Below are 23247 nucleotides of genomic sequence, written 5' to 3'. Positions count from 1 at the left end.
TTGCCTGAATGTTTTGTTGTAAGGGCCTTTGGTTGTAGCCTCTTTGAAATTGGGTTTGTGGAAACCGTAAATTATTATTGAAATTTCCGTTATTGATATTAGTATGTTGTCTGTAATAATTCGGATTTTTCCCGAATTGTGATGCGAAAAGTGCTCGCATATCATTTGATTCTAGTTCTTTAGACCTGTTATAAATATACGCAACGCATCCCGCCTATTTTTTGCGTTTAATTCTTTAGTTACGGCACTATCCGATCTGTACGTCATTATCGTTTTATTAATTAGTAAAGTTAATTTTTCATTAACCTTATTATATTGTAGTATTCATAATTGAATAAGAGCCCTTTCGCAAAATGCTCATCTCCTGGTCGATATTATGAGCTGGTCGCTTGTCCGCTTAAGCAAAATCGAGTTGTGCCAAAATGGCATCGAAATTAAGGACAGTTCAGTGATTGGATAAAATATCGTTAGCATCGTTTGTAATTTTATTTCTTAGTATAATATCTACAGCTGTCCCTTACATATAACCTCATTGCGTTATTGGCTGATTCCCTCCAGCTAACGTATTTAGTTTGTTTTCAATTAAATTCTGGTAGTGACTTGACCACCTCAAGTGACTCATCGCAATTGATATGTGGATCGATCACTTCTATTTTATAATCAACGACTGTAGTTGACTGTGTTAAATCCTGTAGTTGCCTTCGCAACTCCTCTACCTCCAATCTAAGAGAAGCATTTGTTGCAGTTATAAGTCTAGCAACAAGATTCTCATTTTCACCATTTAGAGCCCTTTTTTATTATTTCAGTTTTTGTATGTTTTAAATATGGGCAAGTTTCAGTTCTATGGTCACCCTTGCAATGATTACAATAGTACAGCCTTTCGTATTTTAGTGTACTTGAATTATTTCCCATTTAAAACAAAATATTTTCTTCTACGTTTTCATCTTTTAAGATTTTTAAAATTTTATTCCGTTTTTGTGGTTTGCGGCGTCTGTCATTTGTCAAGGTTTTGGGCATATATTTTTTTAAATTTTATTTATTAAAACTTTCAAAGTTTTGGATACACAGTTTTTTAATATATATATTGTATTTTTTTTTGAATTTTTTTTTAATGATTTTTTTGATCCTTTTTAGGAAAGGAAACTCTTTTATTCGGGAGTTCAGAATCACAGAATTGAGTTTATGTTATAAACCCGACGTGCTGAATCGCGGTTTCAAAATATTTGTTATATGGCTGGTCGAGCCTTCATTTATAACATGTGTTTTTTTTTATAAATTTGAGTACTTGTAGGTTTCAGATTTACAATGCTCACAGTACTTAGGCTTAAAATATTTTATATTACTGGGATTATTTCACAAATTTTTTATAAAATTCTATTGTTATAAATTAAATATATCATAAATATATTAAAGTATTTACTTACTACTTTTCGTCCATTTCTAAAGGGGTTTGTTGATTGCTGTTTTAATTCCTTTGCCAGTGTTGATTGCTGTTTAGCTGCCCTGCTCGTTTGGTTTTTAATTAATTGTGTCCCTCGTTGGCAACGCTTCGGCTTAGCGTGCAATGCCTTAATTCTTCTTTTTTGTGTTATTCTGTTTGTTCTACTTTTTTTGTTATTGTAAATCATTTATTCACTTGTGGAATTTAGTAATTTTAATGTTGTTGTAAAATATTTATTCACTTGTGGAATTTAGTAATTTTCAAGTTTTATAAAACATTTATTAACTTGTCGAATTTAGTAATTTTAAAGTTTTGTAAAACATTTATTCACTTGTGGAATTTAGTAATTTTAATGTTGTTGTAAAATATTTATTCACTTGTGGAATTTAGTAATTTTAAAGTTTTATAAAATATTTATTCACTTATCGAATTTAATAATTTTAAAGTTTTGTAAAACATTTATTCACACTTTTTTTTACTTTTCTCCTCCCGAGAGGATACTTGATTGTTAAATTTGCGGTTCTGACGCGTCACTGTGATTGTCCTTTCGGCTAGGGATACTTGTTATTTCTCCCTCTTTTTTTGCCTAGGATATCACTTAACAAATGTAACACATGCCCCACGTTGTTGGGCGCCAATTAACTTCCTTCGTTTAGGAAGAAATCAAATATGATAGTTTAAGTGATCCTGATGGATAACTGATCTCTTTATTTCAATTTACTCTTATTTATACAATTTTCTTATTTGCTTAATTCTTACAATAAGTGTCATTTACAATATTCGCTTATTCTGTCATTGGTTTTATTGTTTACATTTTATGGGTGGTCTTAGCTTAATGAAAAAGAATATTGGTTACTTAAATAAGCAAAGATGCTTATTAAGAAGCTGTATTATTGCTAAGTGCAAAGGTTTTGTTTATAATTAGCGTAAAGCTACTGTGTAGAGGCTGCCGTTAACTTGCATGTATTTTTAATAACACCGAAGAAATTATCTATAGTTAAACTATTCGGTTTTAATTTTAACACTTTTTATCTTTTTATGCTCACAAAAACCAAACTGCTTATTGCGAAAGTAAACTTTGCAGTAAAAGTGTTCTGTAACTGACGATGTATAAGTTCGCTAGTCATATTTCGATCTTTTGCAGTAGTACATTTTCGAAGTTAGCCTACCTATTATTATTTTCGTCATTTTAACAATTAATTTGCTGAATATGTATATTGGTCAGTGTGCCATTTATTTATTTATAGAATTGCTTGAAAATATGTTCTCGAGTCTAAGCAATGTGAAAGTTAAATGCAACAAGCCGAGAACATTCTCTGTCTACAATTTTTATTTTAATGAAGTTAAGTGGACAAGTTTTCTTAAAATCTGTAAAATTACTAGCTTACCCGGTTTTGCCATTTTAGGAACTACTGTTTAAAAAAAAAATAACAATATAAATGTGTGATCAATATAATTATTATATAATTGAAAGGCGACTGAAGAGTTGTAGACAATAAAAGTACACTTTATTTAAGCTAGTAAAATATTCTTTATTAAATTAACAAATATATATTAAATTACAATTATTGATCCCTATATTTACGCTTTTTCAGTGGTTATGGATGATTGTTATTTTATGTTGCACACTGCATCTGTGTTATTTTGAATGTTTAATGGCAGCATAAATGCTAGATGAGCTACCAATGCGATGCCCTTTTTGATCATATCTCAGCAAGAAGTGGTACATCCAGAGGATAATAATAATAATCTCCTTACCCTGCCGAAACTGCAGTGTAATACGGTCGTAAATTGTTTTTTGTTCATCCTTTTGTAGTGGATTTGCGCGAGAAATAGTCGCTGCCAATTCGACAGTATTTTATTGCAGTTTATATCTGTGTTGATTAAATTAGATGAATTTTGATTTGGTGAACTCATACCGAAATGACTGACTGTGAATTCGCAATGACAATGTGATGATCCCCTATAGCAATCATTGCTTCATTGTACATTGCGTCACTGAATGATATTGTTAGGTCGTTGAATATTGTAGGATGTCGATACAATATATTATATCATGAGTCATCGAGTCTATGTGATCAGAACTATAGCAAATTGTAGACGAATTTGTGTTCCTTCAATAATGTTATATGCTGTTTCAACAATTATACTGTCCCAATGATTGTCATCTTCTAGTAAGCCTAGTGCTAGGTATGCATCTTTAAACGTTGAATATTGTTGTCCATTTACTTTACGTATATCTTGAATTGACAATGGTCGAGTGACATTAACTAACAATAGTGGCAGATAAAAGCCCTTAATCTGTCTGACTTAGATTATACACGACCCAAATTATTTGATTTGAATAAACCGGGGCATGCATAAACTGGTGTGAAACTATATAGAAATTGAGAAATACAAGTAGGATGCCGATTTCTTTTCATCCCTATTCCATGATGTTTGCTGGTTGAGAAGTAACATCGGGAGACACCTGGCGGGATAACCATCTCGTTCAGCTTTTATAGTGGTTAGGTCGTAGGCCATTGCTAGGATGTCTACATATATTTTCTGGCGAAGAATTTTGGCTGCTAATGCATGGGTTTCCTGTACATTTCCTGCGATTTCGTAGTTATACGGTCAAGTTTAATAACGACATGGTGTGTAAATAATACTGGGTCGTTTTATCAAAACGGTCATACTCAATTTCCTTCATTTGCCCGAGTTTCAATATTATATATATACTATCTCAATTACGAGACAAATTTTGCCTGATATTTAAATTTTGTTTTGGGATCCCCTTCACCTCCCAAAAGCCGGTGAGTCAATATTCAAAGTACATTTTATTATATATAAAAGAAGAAAAATCCACAACTTCAGTTGCCATGAAGCTTGAATACCCTTAACAAATAAAATAGTTTGCATACAAGAACTTGATTTTGATCGCTTAGTTTTTATGGCAGCTGTATTCCAAGTGGCCCGGTCTAAAAAGTTTTTCCGGATATTTTACCGATACTTTGGACAATGATTTGTGCCAAACTTCATGAAGATATATTATGAAATAAAAGAGTTTTCCGTACAAGAACTTGCTTTTAATGATCCGATTTTAGGGCAGCTCTATGTTATAGTGGTACGATATCGGTGGTTAAAAAAAAAGGACGTTGACTAAATTTCGATACATAAAAACTGAGGGACTAGTTCGCGTATATACAGACATATAGACGGACCTGGCCAAATCGACTCAGCACGTTACCACGGGCCACCGACTTTTTCTTTTGGGTGTTACTAGGTTAGGTTAGGTTAGGAGGTCGACCCAAAGAAGAATCCCACTTGGACAGCTTAAGACGCCGGTCCGTTGTGATACCTACAAAACTCCTATAATCTGGATCAAAAGACCCTTACAAGTCGACGAAATGCTTTGTGCTTACAACAAACTTGTTAAGACGGCCAATATCCATTTCGGCTAAGTATTCAGGTCCGCCAAAAGTGTGATTGCCGAGATATTTCAATCTCAGCCTAGCGAAAGCCGGACATTGGAGAAGAAAGTGCCGGGATGATTCCACCTCGCCCTCCTCCATGCAACTTTGGCAACTAGCATCGCATAGCAGATGCTATCTCTAGTGAGGACAGACACTCCTTGACTAGTTTTGATTGCACGGTTTGCGCGCTCAAAGCTAGTATTGCCGCCCTACTATCGGAGTGGATGCTCACTTCTACAAACGAGGCTGCACTACGCAGCAGTACTTCAACCGCCACATTGATAGCAGCCACTTCCGCCTGAAAAACACTACAGTGGTCCGGTAGCCTGAAGCTAAGATTGATGGAGAGCTCCTTTTAGAAAACCCCCCCTCCAACCTTCCCTCCTAGCCTCGATCCATCCTTGAAAAAGCTCACCGCGCCTCTTCTCCAGCGGCTTCTTCCTATCCACATGTCCCTCGTTGGAATATGAGCAGAGAAGGAGCCGCTAGGAGTGGCCTCAGTGACGCAGTGATGCAAATTTTCAGGAATGTAGCTGAAGGAGGAGAGAATTGTGGCGTGTCCTTGTTCGGACCTCTTCAAGAGGAGGAGGAGATTCCGATGAGCGCCGCTCTTTGGACTCGCTCAAGTTTTTTAGCCAGGGTAGTCTTTTCGAGCGCCTTCCACCAGACGAACACACCATAGAACAGTATTGGCTTGACTACGGTTTCGTAGAGCCAGAACAGAACCTTTGGTGAGAGTCCCCACCTTTTCCCTATAGCTCCCCTGCAGCAGTATGAGGCGACCGATGCCTTCTTGACTCTCTTCTCAACGTTTGGCCTCCAGGAAAGTTTTCTATCGAGGATAAGCCCTAGGTATTTCATTTTATCAACAGGTTGAAGAAGTGAACCCCGGAAGGAAGGAAGAGGCACATTTGGGATCTTACACCTCCTAGTAAATAAAACAATTTCGGTTTTACTTGGATTGACGGCTAGGCCGCTTCTATTCGCCTGGCTAGATACCACGTTCAGGTACCCCTCGGTGAGCTCGTATACGGTATTAGACGGACCATGGCACCACACCACTTCGCTGAGACAGAGTCGCAAAGAAGAATAAAAATAAGGTGCTTGAGGTTCGATTTCACCTCAAACTTTTCCAGGTGACGAGGGTGTTACTAACTTCGTGGCAAATTTAATAGACCCTGTTCAGGGTATCATGATGGTATGAAGGAATTTCGGGAGGGCTGGGTTGTGGGGCCGAACAAAACCCATTCGAGATCTATTTCTTGGGCTAGGAGTGAGCCTAGAATATTTCGTTTTATTCCATAGCTTATAATATTTGGATGGATATCACTACCAATTAGTATGTCCATGGGCATCGGTGTGTAGAATTGAGTGTCTGCTAGAGTGAATCCAAGATTCTTAAGGCACAGCTTTGGGTGTGAGGGTAAATTTTCGGATAGGTTATTCAGGTCATGCTTGTGTTGATTGTAATTTGTGTTTAAGGATGAAGGAACCTCGATTCCACCACATTGTTTAGTCAAGCCACTTATGCTATAAAGGGTATATCCAAAATATATATATATTTGTAGAAGGTTTTGAGATAAAAAAGAGGCTTCCGATCATGAATTAATGAGTATTTGTGTGAAATATCGCTGACCATTACGCCAGGGACGGCATAGCATGATGACCCTCTTTTTGATGCCGATCCCCGCAAACGAACAACGGACTATCATTTACAGGTATAGAGCTAGGACTATCAGAACCCTCTATAAAGAAGATGCTTCTGCCCAGCTGAAGGATGTTCTAGACAAGTAAATCATCGCCATTGAGGAAATACGATGGACGGCCCATGGGTGTAGTAAATGAGAGTTATGTGATATCTACTACAGCTGCCATGTAAAGAACTTGTCTCCGGATCACACATGTGAACGATGCGTGGAGTCAACATCGCTTAAAATTAGGTAAAACAGCCACTCAGATCATCAGAGTTGTGCAGGTTTCAACGTTATACGTAAGGATCGTCAGCGAGATAATAGTGGAGGCCTAGCGTTCATACTGCACAACACAGTGCTATATCGTCTCATCGATGGCGACGTCGCTCGTAGGGATACTAACCTGGAAGGTCAGGGCATAGCTATCTGGTCAGGCAAGGTCGAGCTCGAAAAATTTAATATACACATCCCTCCAGCTACATTTGCCCAACAGCATATCACCCGCTAATTCGTGAAAAAAATTTGATACTAGGCGACTTTAAGGGGCACCACGATCTTTGGTACTCCTGCCTGTCAAACGATTGTAGGGAGGCGGAAGGAATAGACGGTTCGACAGAATTATGGGTACTTGTATTAGCTCGCCAGATATTATCATCGCTAGCAGTGGTCTGATAAATAGCACAACCTGACGACATATGCTAACCCTCGCATTAGACCATCTGCTCATAATTATTTTGACCGAGGAACCTCCCGACTTTATTTCTGTGGACAACCTTACCTTTGTTAATTTCAAAATAGCTAGCTGGGTCGGCTTCACAGAGTTTACCGAGATCCCCGCACTGTATCGCCACTTGCTTCATCCCGATGCAGCTGTTTTAGCAAAAGATCGCGACAACTTACGCTATACCGATTCCTGTGATCCCCAAGCAAGGGATCTCAACTTGGAAATTCGACAAATGTTAAATAAATTGGTTGAACATTTACACAGTGAGGCACGCATGGTTCCGGTTCAAGAACATGATGAACTCCTCTCCGAGCAGTTTCTGCTGGGATGTTTTCGCAGAACCGACTCCCTCTCACTGAATGGCGTACTTGGAGTCAAACGACCACCCATTCCAGACGAAGAGCTCGAGTTGCCAGAAGAATCTAGAGGAACCCTAGCGCAACTTCGTTCTGGAAACTATAACAGATTAAACTCCTACTTATCCAGAATAGACCCCAACATACCAAATATATGTTCACCGTGCAATAGTCCCCGCATGACTCTACCCACCTTTTTGCATGGTCAACGAATTGGGGTTCACTCATCTGACACCCCTTTTTCTATGGTCCTAGCTCGTCAAAACAGCACGTTTCCTGGTTTAAGTTAGATCATTTCGATGATAACGAACGTGAACCTTACCACCTAAGTGGGGACTAGATTACCGCTGAAACAACAGATCATTGGCCATTACCACCAACTCCAAATCTAGTTAAGGTGCGATATCGTGAGAGGAGAAGGAAAGAGAGGCGTTTTCAAACAGAAGAAGAGAAAGGTAGAAATAATTGCATGAACAAGGCATTAAAGCCTTTAGTTAGGCGGGAGATTTTCTGATAGAAGTCTTGGACCATGTTCCTGTCGGCCAGCATCTCAAGCTCCTCGTACTCACGTATTCTGCGACTATCTGCTTTAAAGCAATATGGTGACAGATGTCCGGAGCATACTAAGGATATGGAGGAAACACTTCTCAAACTGGCTGAACGGTGACAGCAGTGCTATTGATAGGATGGAATTAGAACCCGAATCCACAGTCATTGACTACAACGTTGTCGTACCACCAGTCGACCAACACGAAGTTCGAATAGCCATTGCTCAGCTTAAAAACAACAAAGCCGCAGGCCTATCGGCTGAGTTAGTCAAACACGACGGCGAAGAGCTGGTACTGCACATACATCAACTCCTCTACTGAATCTGTTCGGAGGAACGCATGTTCAACGACTAGAACCTAAGTGCTCTCTACTCTATCTACAAGGGTGATTCCGCAATTTGCCAACTACTGCGGGATCACCCTTCTTAACATCGCGTATAAAGTCTTATTGGACGTACTCTTTGAAAGACTGACGCCCATCAGCAAAATCTGGTAAATCAACCATCGACTAGATAATAACAGATAGACAAGCACCATCTTCTTGTTGATTTCAAAGCTGCTTTCGATACGTTTGAATTTGAAACCCTACAAAACTTGACTATTGTGTTTTTTGTGACACTAACGACTCTAGTATTTGGTCATGCAGTTCACGCAGTTATTAAGACATTATTAGTCGTTCGTTGTAAGCTTTCTATCGCTCAGCTCTTCTCTTGAGACGCCTAGAATAAGTTGAAAAGAGTATATACTTGTAGTTGAGTATTTACTTGCATTCTTTTATTGTCATATTGGTAGCCCAATTTTTCCAATCATCGTTTGTTAGATGTGTTTTTAATTATTTCTCTTACTTCGTCTCGGGTTTTCTGCGTAAGGCGAAATATTTCTTAACATTAATTATTTTTAGGCTATACTTGTAGATAAAAAGAGCTGTGAACATGTCCCGAAATGAGGGTCAAGTCGTGTAAACTTCGTAAAAGATGTCGGTGGGTTGACACCGAGTTTCACATTTTTTTAATTCTTAATTAATTGAATTGCTAAGCAAGAAACGTACATTTGATAGCCGTTCTTATAGTTTATTTATTTGACTTTATTGAAATAGATGATTTCGCGTGGATCGTAAGTAATTCATCGAATAGTATCGTATACAAGGTGCGTTCCAAAGTAAACAGTAAAAAAGTAACAAAGAAAACTCTAGTGGCGCCATCTATATTTCGTCTAGTGCGTTAGAATCTGCTATCCTTTATCGACTTTTAGTAAAAATTTCATGACATTTCATCTATTGGAAGTGAAGTTATTGCGTTTTAAGTGTCAGTATGTTTTTGTCATCGGTGCGAAAATGAGCTTCGAACAAAAAGCCAACATTAAATTTTGTTTTAAAATTGGTAAAACTTTAACCGAAACGTTTCAATTGATGAAACAAGTTTATGGCGATGATTGCCTATCCCGTAGCAGAGAGCACGAGTGGCTTCAACGTTTTCAAAATGGTCGTGAGGACATAAATGACGATGAGCCGAAACCCGAAAAATCGCGCCTGTAGAAGTCAAAAGTGAAGACAATGCTGATTTGTTTTTATGATTCCAAGGGTATTATCCACAAAGAATTTGTTCCACCCGGCCAAAATGTTAATGTGGTATTCTACCTCGGAGTTTTGAAGCGTTTGGATGGAAGTTGGCGTTTGTTACACGATAATGTGCCGTCCCATCAATCTACGCTTGTGGCCGATTATTTGACCAAAAATCACATTTTAACAATCAACCACTCCCCGCATTCACCTGATATGGCACCGTGCGACTGCTATCTTTTCGGAAAAATGCATTTGCCGATGTAAGGAAAGCGTTATGCAGACGTGGAGTCTATTCAAAAGGCTTGCACCGGCATACTGGCCGCCATACCGGGCAACGAGCTAAAACATTCGTTCGGCATGCTTTTGGACCGTACAAAAAGCTGCATTAAAGCAGAAGGAGACTATTTTCAAAAAAATTAATTGATTTTGCTGATAAAACCATTTGTTCTGTCTTTTTTTTGAAAGTCCTGTTTACTCTGGAACGCACCTTGTATGTATATAAATATGTATACATACATACTGCGCATGAAAATTTAAGCGAAAATCGAAAAGAAATAAAAGTGTTAAAAGGCGTCCTATATTGAACATATAATATTTAGACTATTATGACAGAATTCAAAGGGAATCACAACAATATGATGGCTAAAAAAAGTCCGCATAAAATTTGATAAAAAATATTATGAGCAGGTGCAAATAATGGAAAATTCCATTCAGATTAAAAATTTAAATGTTGCCGAAGTCTCTTTAGCAGTAAGCAGCAAGTGTCTTACTGGATCCACGCAAATTAGTCAGTTCGAACCATCAGATACTGCTTCCAACGCAGAAAGATTTCAACGTCGAGCACAAAAACTCAAAGTGACATTAGCAGAAATTCAACAAAATGCATTGGATTCTGTCAACGAAATGAAAGAGCTCAGAACTAAGCTCCAAATACAGTTTGAACATCTTGAGAAGCATTTTAAAAGTCAATATTAAAAACTTATTGGAGAAACAATTGGAGGAACTTCGTGTAAAATATAATCATCCTGAAAAATTTAAAGAAGAACACTGCAATACAATCAGTGTCTTCTAATATAAAACTGCTGCAAATTAAAATTCCCATATTTTATAAAGAGATAAAACAATGGTCACCTTCTAAGATTTGGTGAAATTCGAAGCACTTTGCTGAAGTAGAAAAGATGTTCCGACTGAAGGCATCTTAAGGTGAAGACGCTGGTAGATTAATTCAACAACCACCAGCCATACGAGATAGAAAAGTTCAATGGAACAATCAAAAGCAGCCACAACGAATACCTACATTTTATACAGTTACACTAACCACTTGTGTACTCTGCAAAGTTCCTGGGCATACCATTTTTTAATGCCGAAAGTTCCAGACATTGACTACGATGAATCGTAGGAGATTCATAATAAGCAACAAGCTATGCATTGCTTGATCACGTATATGAAGGCAATTGTCATAATAAAAAAAACGCAATAAGTGTGAAAGAAATTATCATAATTGACTGCATTATAATTCTAAAAATAGCAAATTAAGAAAATATCGCCGAAAAATCCTCCACAATGATGACGAAAAACTCGGAAACGGCAATTCTCTTTGCACCAGCTCAGGGCAGAAAATGGATAGTACGTGACATTGCGAGCTCTAATCGGTTAAGGATCACAAAAGACAACTATTTGCCAAAAAAAGCTTAAATATTTAAATCTACCAAAGAGAACAGAAGTAACTGAACTACAAGGCATTTATTCAAAATCATTATATCAGCCGAAATATATCTATTTAAAAAGGCTTATTGATCCGATAAAAGGAATAAATCTTTATACATTTAGTGAAAACGTTGATGTTATCAAGCCCACTGAAGCCAAAGCGGACTCAATTTTTATATTCGATGATGTAATAAATATATTGGGAGTTTGCAAATGTAAAGTAAATAAGCCGAGATTCCGATTCCTAAGCGACGAAGTATACCAAATAATGTCGACGCACTAATTTTTCCAAAATTGGCGAGTGCGCCAGACATCACGTTTAAATGGGATATAGAACAATGGAAAAACTATACCATAGCTGATCTGAACTTCAATAAGTCGGATCGAATCACCGTTAATGAGGAGAAGGTATATTTAAGAAGGATTTGATCTACCTGGATTCGCAGATGCTTCAGAGAAAGCTTACGCAGCAGTAGTATATGCTAAAGTTGGATCGGTTATAACATTAGTTGCTGGTAAAACCAAAGTAAATCCAATTAAAAATAAGAAGACCTGGCCAGGCCGGGAACTATGCGCAGCTCACCTACTTGTTAAATTACTACAACGGATAAAAACAGTTATCAACAGAGATGTTAAAATATTTGCTTGAAGCAATTCATCTATAACGTTAGTATGGATAAATAATTGCTTAAGTAAAGACAGATTAGAAGAGATTAAATTGTTTGATTACACTGCGATAGGGCAACACGTTGAAACAAATTACAATCCAGCCGATGTAGCATCCAGGAAGGTATTCGCAAACAAACTGGTAGATCACGATCTTGTATAGTAGAGAGGTCCCAAATGGTTACAAGAAGAAGAACATCAATGGCTAGCACAGAAGAGTTTTAAAATCGATTCATTGTATGTTACGACACCAAAATAATCTAATTTCTTCGATAAGGTAATATCAAAATATTCTAGTTTAACCAAATTAATAAGTGTGACTTATATTTGGCGATTTGTAAAACGAGTAAGAAGATAAATTGTCTTACATATAATTGGTAATAAAGTCAGAAATTAACAAGTAAGGAAGGGCTAAGTTCGGATGTAACCGAACATTTTATACTCTCGCAAAGTCAAATGGTATACTCGTTTGAGATTTCTTTGTGGATTGACTGATATTTTCGGTAGAAGGTCAACTATTGGCAATGGGGTCCATATATTTAGTACTTATGGGTTTGAACAGTTTTGGTTCGATTTAGACAATTTTTGGCTGCAAGGTGGCATACTTTAATTGCATTATTCACGCAAAGTTTTACCCCGATATAATCATTGTTACCTGATTTGCATAGTGGAAAGTGAAAGAATCAGATAGAATTGAAAATGGTGTTACATGGGAAGTAAGCGTGGTTGTAATCCGATTTCGCCCATTCTCGCACTATGACATAGAAACATGAAAAGAACGTTATGCACCGAATTTGGTTGAAATCGGTTAAGCAGATCTCAAGATATGGGTTTTCACCTAAAAGTGGGCTGTGCCACGCCCACTGTCTAATTTTGAACGCGGTTCCTATAAAGTCATCTTATACCATCTTAGAGATAAAATTTAATGTCTCTGGCGTGTTTAGTGCTGGATTTATCGCGCTTTTAGTAGTTTTTAACAGTACCGTTATATGGGGAGTGGGCGGAGTTGCCACCCGATTTCAACTATTTTCACACCGTCAATAGAAGTGCTAAAAACATTTGCTTCTAGTGAATTTTGTTAATATAGCTTCAGTCTTTCGATTACGTCTGTTGCTACAGAGTATAATAGTTTTGTTCACCTAACCGTTGTTTGCATCACCTAAAACTAATCGAGTTAGATATAGCGTTAAATATATACAAATGATCAGGATGAAGAGACGAGTTGAAATTCGAGTAACGGTCCTCGGTCCGTTCGTTTGTGCAAGCTGTGACTTGAGTAAAAATTGAAACATCTTTATGAAACTTGGTACACATGTTTCTTGGTGCTATAAGACGGTTGGTATTGCTGATGGGCATAATCGGACCACTGCCACGCCCACAAAACGCCAATAATCTAAATCAAATAAATTTTCGTAACTAAGCTCCACAAAAATATACAAAACTGTTATTTGGTAAACAGGATCTAATAAGGGAGGCGTATCTGCAGTTTAAAATTAAACCTAAACCGCTAAATAATAATAACAAAGTTCACTGAGTGCAAACCTCTATCGAAAGAGTGAAAATGGATGAAATCGGGTGACAACCCCGCCCACTCCCCATATAACGGTACTGTTAAGAACTACTAAAAGCGCAATAAACCAAGCACTAAACACGCCAGAGTTATTAAAGGGATGGTATGAGATGACTTTATAGGAACTGCTTTCAAAATTAGACAGTAGGCGTGGCACCGCCTACTTTTAAGTGGAAACCCATATATTCGGGTCGGCTTAACCGATTCCAACCAAATTCGGTACATGACATCCCTATTTGCCTAAATTTATATTCTCAAAATCATTGGCTTTACGAATTATATAGCAAAACAGTGATATATATTTTTATACAGAATTAACGAATGCGAATGAAAATTTCTAGTTAAGACATTATCACAATAAGAGACGGATGTACCACCGACCGTATAACAGCATCTCATCACATACAATCGGAGATTAATAAAGTATTATTTTCTTTTTGCGTAAAAGACGTTGAAGATATCCCAGAACTGCAAATAAACCCTTTTTATTCAACATTATTAACAAAACCAAAGATATTGTAAATTTTAAACAGGAAATAAAACTGCTCAAAAAAGAAAATAAAAAATTTAAAGGTACCAAATTTTATCATGTAAGCGTTTCGCTTTAGTTTCGGCATTAAACTATAGTATATCCAATATTATCCGTTCAGTTACTTTTGTTACGATATCTTACATATTGGCCGATATATACGGTATAAAGTCAAGCAGCAGTTTGACAATCTTATATTTGGTATATGAGATATAGGGATAGTATTGAACCGCTTTTATCCATTTTTGCGATTACCACAGAAAAAGATGATACTTGTATATGCGGATGCGATATGCTTCTCAATAACCGGTCTGGCTATGTGTGCAGTTGCTCCATCTTGCTGGAACCAAACGCTATTTAAAGGGTTACGTCTTCGGCGCATCTAGGTGAAATTCTGTCTCGTAGATTTTTTTTTTGGATTTGATTCACTTGATATACGGCAAGTTTGCTCATTTACATTCCGTTCAAAATGGGCGCCATCAGACATAAACAGGCAATTTATCAAATTATTGTCTTCTTCGCCCATTTCAATAATTTTTAGGCAAAATTCCATACGAATAAGCAAATCTAGAGGGTTTAACCGGCTTGTTATTTGAACTTTCTACGGAAAAAGGTTTAAGTCATCATGAATTATCTGTTGTAATGACCGTCTGCTAATTCCAAGTTACGCCGGTAAGTTGCGAGTTGAAAATTTTTGGATTTGCCTGAATTGACGATGTAACAGCCGCGATTGTTTCTTGAACTCCAACATACGGATTTCGATGGTACGGTCTTCTTGCGATACTTCCAGATTTAGAACAAACATGTTTACCAACCATAATACCGCCAAAATCTCGTCTGAATTCCTTTTGGACGGAAATGACGGAGTGCAAAGCATTATACCGCTGCTTTATCCAAAACCGTCTTTCGGTACCCCAAGCATTCATTTAAAAAAAAATTTATATTATATTATAACAAAAAAACTAATTCGATTACTGACACAGAAAAAAAGTTATTACGGTTTGTTTTTGTAGCACGATTCGTGAGCCACCCTGTATATAATATTATACGAGTATATATAATCCAAAACAAAATAAAAACTGTAATAGCTACATAAAACAAAATATAAACAAATTCATTTAAAAATTTAATAAGCACAGTTTTATAGGTTATATCATGCATCTACGCGGATAATTATGCTAAAAAAGGAAAAAAATAGATAAATACAAATTTACAAAATTACACAAATACTTATGTACCCTGCCAACTAACCTCTTTCCCCAGAAATTTCAACACAATTATATATTTTTTCTTCAAGCCCTAACACACGGGATATTACTTTTGTTATCAATTTCGAAATTCCCGAACCAATAAAACTTGCTATCTCATTTTTTAATCTTATAGAAAGAATGCGAATAAGAAAAAATATTTGTCATTAGTGCCAAAAAAAACATCCCAAACAGGGACATCTAACATCACAATCAATTTATATGCCTTATACATATTAGATGTTCGATTGGTGGGACGAAATCAAGCCGGTTCGACTCTCGGAGTGCGATCGACACACGTGAGCCTATATTACTTGTATATTGGGATGGCTGGTATCTTGTAAATGGTGTTCAGTAAGTTTATGTCTTTCCAGAAAGTAATATGTTAGGTAGGTTTTATGTACAGCGAAATTAATTAAATTAATATCAAGTTTATAAATCTCAATATCTTTTTTCGATGCTTTGTAAAAACAAAATTTTATTTAATCTTTTTAATTAAATTCTTTATTTTTCCTTCAGCATTTGCAAAGGCTAAAGTATTTCTGAAATGCATTCTTTTGAATTGTGGATCAAGAATATGTTAAACTAACATTTTCTAATGCGCCCATTCTTTTGATGATTTCATCAATCGCTAGCTTCTGCGCCTCTATTGCAACGAGTTCATCAACTACAGCTAACATGAAGTGCTTTTTGAAACGAGGCAGTGGACCATATAGGTATAATTTTGTTACTTGTGTCCGAATATTTCTCGTCAATGTCTATTCCAAAATGCCACTTAAATTTTTTTTTTAAATTTAGCGAAATTTTTAAAACTAAACTGTCAACTATAGAATACATAACTTTCACAACAGATATTTGGTCTGATCCAAAAAATGTGTGTAGTGTACACTATATTTAATTAAAAAATATTTTAATTAACGCAAATCTTGTCCTTTTTTGTATGCAAATACATTAGAGAGAGCTAATTAGGCATCATTGGAAATAATATGGCCAGCAGAACTGCCACTTTCTGTATGATTATGCGAAATATGTATAATTTGAGGCACCAATAATAACGTTCAACGAAGACCTTCTTGTTATTTTTTATTGCGACTTTAAGTGCTTTGTTTGGAATGTCATCAAGTCCAGGCGCCTTCTTGTCGATTGTCAAAGCTTCCACCACTGCTGGTATCCTTCTGCTCCTGCTATTTGAGACAATTTCTGTTTTTGTATGATAGTGTTTGATTTTTTTGCTATTGGCTGACATACTTTTATGTGTACGCATATATATACATATATACCATATGTAGGAATAGAGCAGTGCGCACACTTGTACTTATATATTTGTTGATAAGTGATAATATAATATCATGATTTGAATTCCTGAATGTGAACATGTTTATTAAAAAGAGTATCTAATTTTTATACGATGAAAGATATGCATATGTATATTGCATATACATAAGTATATAAAACAATTCGGGTGTAACCGAACGTTTTATACTTGAGACTTGGAAAGCCGGCTAATTACCTTCAGGTGTTGGGAAAGGGTACAACTTCATTTATTGACGAAATCGTGAATGGATTACAATCAAATTTGGTATCATATTAACTAATTCTGGAGGTCATAGGCTCAGTTTTTTTACTATATTTTACTTCCCGTCAGCGAAAGTTGTACTACAATCATCCCTAAATAAGATATATGTATGCGATATAAACTCAATCGAAGAGATTAAATTTAATATTTGATGTGCAAAAGTCAAGCAAAGGATCGGAATTCATTAGATTAGGCATATGGGATTTAGACCAAGACCAATTCATGTATATGGAGCCTAATCCATTAACGGAAACGGAAGCGCTGATAAATATAAACGTATATATGAAGTAAAGTCAGCCGAATGTTTCAAAAAATTTTATCCGATTTTATCCATTTACACTCTTAGGAAAATAGGCTCTCTCAATTTCATTTAAATAGTTCCCACATTGGCCGATATATGTGCTGTAAAGTCAACTGGAAGTTTCAAAATCTTTATATTCGGTATATGGGGGCTAAGGGAAGTATTGAGGCGATGCAACCTATTTTTAACACAATGGTATTTTATCCTCAAAGAAACATTCTCCCCGAATTTCTATTATATGTCTCACATGTTGGCCGATATTTTCGGCAAAGAGTCAGCCATACGCACTGCTGACTCTCGATGGTATATCTTAGTGGTACTATTTGTGCAAAGTTTTATCTGAATAGACTCATAGGTTCGTAATTTGTGCACTGGAAAGAATCATATGGAATTTAAAATGTGCTATATGAGAAGTAAGCGTGGTTGTAGTCCGATAGCGCCCATTTTCACAATGTAGCATAAAATCGTCAGTAGGTCCGAAGATATGTAATTTCACCTTAATGCAGGCGGTGCCACCCCCATTATACAATTTTGACTTCGGCTCATATAAAGCCCTCTTGTATCATCCTGGCTGTAAAATTTTATGTCTCTGGCGTATTAAATTTTTGATTTATTGCACTTAAGACTTAACTTTTTAACAAAATCGTTATATGGGGAGAGGGCTGGGTTATAATCCGATTTCATCCATTTCCATACTGTCGGGAGGGGTTTTTAAAGGAATTGTCCAGAACAAATTTGGTTTTTGTAGCCGCATTTTGCAGACTCGTATATTCTTGTTTAATACATTTCAAGTAAGAATTAATTTAAAATAATAATTAATAAAAAACAAGTAAGGAAGAGCTAAGTTCGGATGTAACCGAACATTTTATACTCTCGCAAAGTTAAATGGTATACTCGTTTGAGATTTCTTTATATATTTTAATATTATAATTAGAAGTTAGAACTGTTTCCTTAGTTTTTATATTTACATTCACAGTGAAATTATGAGAAATCGTTCTTGTGTTTTTCGTATACGCTTATAATTGATTTTATATAGAATGCATTACAACTCAACAACAACTCAACTGTATTGAGAAGTATGAATAGAAATCGTTTTTGGACAATGAATAACATTTTTTGTTTATTATATCGATATTTTTATACATGTTTAGCCTAAAAATAATAAATAATAACAACTTTTAAAATTATATTATTATATTATATTATTGTTTAATTTCTATCATATATTATACAATAATGTCATATATAATAACAAATTATACATATAATTTAGATTTTCTTAATAAGATTAGTTACATATTTTTCTTAAAATTGTCTTACAAACTACTGTCAAAATTTCTATACCATTTCTTAATATATATTTGGAAAAAAAATTAAGAACTATTGCACTAAGTCTGAAAACTTTAGTTCGAAATAGAGACACAAATACTGTCATGATAGCTGTGTACTGTCTCAAAAGTAATTGCATTAACACGGGAAGGATCCATGTTTAAAAATGCCCAATCAATTTGTGTACCGGCAGGTGTAGTTGAATATTCTACACCTAGCGGGGAACTAAAGTTTTTTTCTTGGAGCAGATTTCTTATTGCAGTCCCTGTAGACATTAAACAAATGTTAAAATCTCCAACAATTAGCACATTTTGATTGCCTAACTCAGAAGTAAGGACTTCCTGAAGTTCTACAATTAAATGTCTGACAGAGAAAGCTGAATTTCTATATAGAACCAGAATATTAATATAGAAACATTTAAACAAAGCCGTTTCTAAAACTTTGCAGACTGAATAAATTTTCTTTACAGCCTTTGATTCTATAGAGGAAGCAATACTATGCTTTGCATATATTATAATGTCACGTTTATTTCTGTTGGTTGTTTCCGTGCTATCTATCCTTAGCTCGTTAATTGGAGTAAATCCTGGTATATCGAAACTTTCGCAAGGATAACTCCAAGTTTCTACAAAACATAAAATATCTGAAGATAGCATCAAACAGTCGCTTTTTATGTCATTAATGTGAGCGTGAAGACTCTGAACATTATGGAATAAAATTTGATGTCCTGATGTTCGGGAAATAATAAAACTGAAACTTGTTGTCAAAGCTTTATTTGTGTTCAATTCCCTCAGTTCCCTAAATACGGGATCCGATTCAGAAAATTTGTTAGGAGGAATAATATTTCCTCTGATGAATAGACCTTCTGCAGAAGTAGCTCGACTACAAGCGACATATATTGAAGCTCTAGGCATTCTGGGTCGAGCATGAACTACAACTTTATTATATGGGGTACCCTGACTTTTGTGAATAGTTATTCCTTCAGCCTGAACAACTGGAAACTGATTTCTTTCAATTGAAATTTGTTAATTTTTTTTATATTGAAAAGATTTTAGAACTTTTTCAATTGGTGTCCAAGAACTTTCTAAAGGATGATCCTTTTTTGATCGTGCTATCAAACCAACAGAAGGTTCCAAAAATTTAATTCACAGAATTGTTGGAAAAGAACAATGGAAATCAATTTGCATAAGTTGTTCAGTTGCCCCATTAACCAAGCCATCACACGGGTTTATATTCACTGTAATCATATATTTGGCGGATGTTTATAGTATCAATTCATAGGGCAGTCCCTGCGTTTCAGAACTTTTAACGGTTTAACTCTTTCCAAAATATTATCATTTTCACTTATACCAATTCCTTTAATTGAGTCTTTCGCAGTTGAAAGGATAGCTTCAGTTGGGATTCGACTGAACTTAAGGCCATTGAAATTATTTGTCTCTTCATTGGACCAAAATAAATGTATGGCATCATCGGGAACTTCTTCGAAATTAACTACTCGAGTTTCAATGAGTGATATGCCCTATGGTATCGATCATGTAATCATCATTGTATTCCAAACGCCTTCTTAAGTGAATTTGTATAACATGAGCCTCATCAAAGGACCTTGGGAGAGATGTCACAATATTGTTAACAGAAATTGGTATATTAACAACAGCACCTTTGAGCAAACTCTGACCTTGATATCCTAACGGACGGATTGTCATAAAAGGCAATCTAGGCATTATGAGACATTCTTCAATTGGGGTTAAACCTTTCAAACAATCCGGTATTTCATAAAAGTCTAGACCGTTAGCTAAACTTATTTTTGGAACGTTCTTTTTAACAACCGCATTTTTGCAAGTAGCACAAAAATTGTAATTTCCATCTTCTGAAGGAAATTTTTGTATTAAAAAGAAGGCGGATGCAGCATTCGGGTGACCTTGCGCAATAGTTTCGAAATTTAATTTGCGAACTTGGTGTGAAATCCATAAGCCGCCGCAGCAAATACATATTTCAGTAGGGCCCTTATTTATATTTTGGAAATAAATGTTTTTGTAATCTGTTAAATTGCGACTATTATCAGTTTCTATAACATTATTTTCTCCCATTAATCGGATTCGTTGGGACTGCCTTTGGTTTTCAATTTGCCTATTGAGTGGGTTATCTCTACAAAGGCGAACTTGGCCTTGTCTAAGACGTCTCTGATTCACTCTCTGAAAATTTCTTCCTCTCTATCACGCTCCTCTCTCCTTATTTCAATATTTTTTCTTGCATGTTCCTTTTGCATTTGATCAAGAAGTCGCTCTAAAGTCCTATACTTAGGATTTCTTGCGCGAAGTTCTCTATGATCCCTAATGTTCCTACTTTGTTCATCATAACGTACCTTGGGATTTTCTCGACGAGATCTATGATCTCGAGTATTTCTTATTTGCTCTTCAGAGCGAATTTGGTGATCTTGCCGCCTTGTTCTATGTTGAACAGTATTTACTACTTGCTCAACTCGGGGGGCACCCTTGCCTCGCTCAAATCGGAATGGTATCGAGTTGGATCTCCTTTAACGTCTTGCGTTCTAGCTTTGTATCACTGGACCTCGCGTGCACTCAGCAGACGCTGGTCGACGGATCGATCCTTTTTGGGATCGACCTCTTAACCTAACCTAACCTAACTCAAGCTCCAAAATAAGAGACAAGACTGTTATTTGGTGTATAGGATCACATTGGGAAACGACACCTGCAGTTTAAAAGTTTTTTAAAAAATGTACTGTTAAAAACTACTAAAAGCGCGATAAATCAAGCACTGAACACGCCAGGGACATTAAATATTATCTCTGAGATGGCATCAGATGACCTCATATCGTCTTTACTTTTTTTTTAATATTGCCTATTACGCGTGGAATTTTGTTCTCTTGCCAATATTTCACTGCCTGAAGCTGAAAATATTTAAATGTTGGTTTATTTACCAGTTTTTCTAAAAAAACTACAACCGCATAAAATAAATTCGCTTACCAAAAGTACATTTTGACTCTACTCAAATAATAGTAGAAAAAAATAACGGTACCTGTAAAAATATTACAAATACATAAGGTTCTCATATCGTTACTTTTGGTTGCACATATATGTATATATGATGAATATAGAGATTTGTGTTACTTGGATTGAATTTTGGTTTTTACTTTTTTTATTTCAGTTATTTTAACATATTCCGTTGCCCAAATGACTGACTATGTGAGAGTTTCCAATGCAGCTACTCAAACCCTACTTCCAAGGATTCCTGGAGATATCTTTTTGAATACATATTTGGCTAATTACGAAAATATGAAGCATTTAGAGGACATAAATGGTGTAGAAAAAAATGCAGTTAGTGAATATTTCGCGAAACGAGATAAGAAATTGCATTATAAATCTGATAACTCATTCGATTCTGGACAGTCAAGAAGCGTTCCTAATATTGAAATTGATATTAAGAAATTACGAAAAAAAGGCTTTAGACCAAGTCTTCAACAACCAACTCTTTTATCATGGAATTTTGAATATGGGGATTTGGCTGATGATAACAACTCGAAAAAATTTGAGCCGTATGCTATTCAGTCAAATCAGTCACAGCGGAGTATTATTTCCTTACCCAAAGAAACTAGTATTCCCCACGGTAATAACAGTTATTATATTGAATATGATTTCGAATTGTTTTTACTTTCTATTGACAAACTTTTACAAGAAATTAATAAATTGCTAGACATAATTGAAGATAATACATCTGCAAAGAAATGTTACAATAAAATCACAACAGAATCAGTCCATTTTAAACATCAACCGTTGGTTATTCCTTCCGAAGAATGGTTACCACTCATTAACAAAGAAGAGAAGCATTTGGAAGATATGATAAGAGAAATTAATATATAAAACATACAAATGCAAAAGCCTATCTGTGGTAACAAAATTATTAAAAATTACGTTTAATAAATACTAGTATATAATTAAATAATATATCACTTGAGTTAATTCCTTAATCCAAGCAAACCTATCTGATGAATACACAGAAATATGTCAATTAATTTTCAAACTCTAACTCATTTTCTAATTAAATTTATTATTATCTTTCAAGAAACGACTAATATGGAAGCTTTAAATAACTAGTGTATGGCGGAAGACTTATCCTAGGATCTCATCGGATATGTCCTAAAGTTAAAAGTAAAATTTGTTTTCGAGCGAACTCTAACTTATCAGAATGACTTTGGTAACTATGATTCCATACCTTAAAGCCCTATTCCAAAACTAGCAGCACCTTTAGCTTGCAAAACCATGATATTAATATAAAGACTAAAGTTAAGATTAGGTTCCATAGTAATTCACAAATCAACAAAGTTAAATACTTGCTCCAGACCAGGTTAGCGCCCCAACGTTCATAGAATACAAGGTTACGACAACTTTGAAATCATATGTCATATGATGACGAAGTTGGTTCAAATAGGTTGGTTGCCATAGTCTATTAAATATATTTGTGTTATTTTATTCTTGAAATAGCATAAATATTAATTAAAAAGGCAATTAAATGTTCATGTTCCGGTTAGCAA

General features: G+C 35.6%; 1 protein-coding gene and 1 long non-coding RNA gene across 2 annotated transcripts in view; both read left to right on the top strand.

Moving 5' to 3' along the window:
- The window catches only part of LOC106623067 (uncharacterized), an 87160-nt gene extending 64477 nt beyond the window's left edge, over nucleotides 1-22683 (top strand). The window contains exon 4 of the mRNA XM_036368432.2: nucleotides 21864-22683. Within this exon, the coding sequence (XP_036224325.2) occupies nucleotides 21864-22576 (713 nt within the window). The 3' untranslated portion in view covers nucleotides 22577-22683. The remainder of the gene's footprint in view (nucleotides 1-21863) is intronic.
- LOC118681894 (uncharacterized) lies at nucleotides 11180-12553 on the top strand. Its single transcript, XR_004977632.2, has 2 exons — nucleotides 11180-12149; nucleotides 12224-12553. It is a non-coding gene; the product is annotated as an uncharacterized lncRNA (long non-coding RNA).
- Nucleotides 22684-23247: the final 564 nt, after the last annotated feature.

This window comes from Bactrocera oleae, chromosome 2 (genome assembly GCF_042242935.1).
Source record: "Bactrocera oleae isolate idBacOlea1 chromosome 2, idBacOlea1, whole genome shotgun sequence".
NCBI lineage: Eukaryota > Metazoa > Arthropoda > Insecta > Diptera > Tephritidae > Bactrocera > Bactrocera oleae.
The sequence above is the reverse complement of the archived record's forward strand: the minus strand, read 5'-3'. Positions and strand labels throughout refer to the sequence as shown.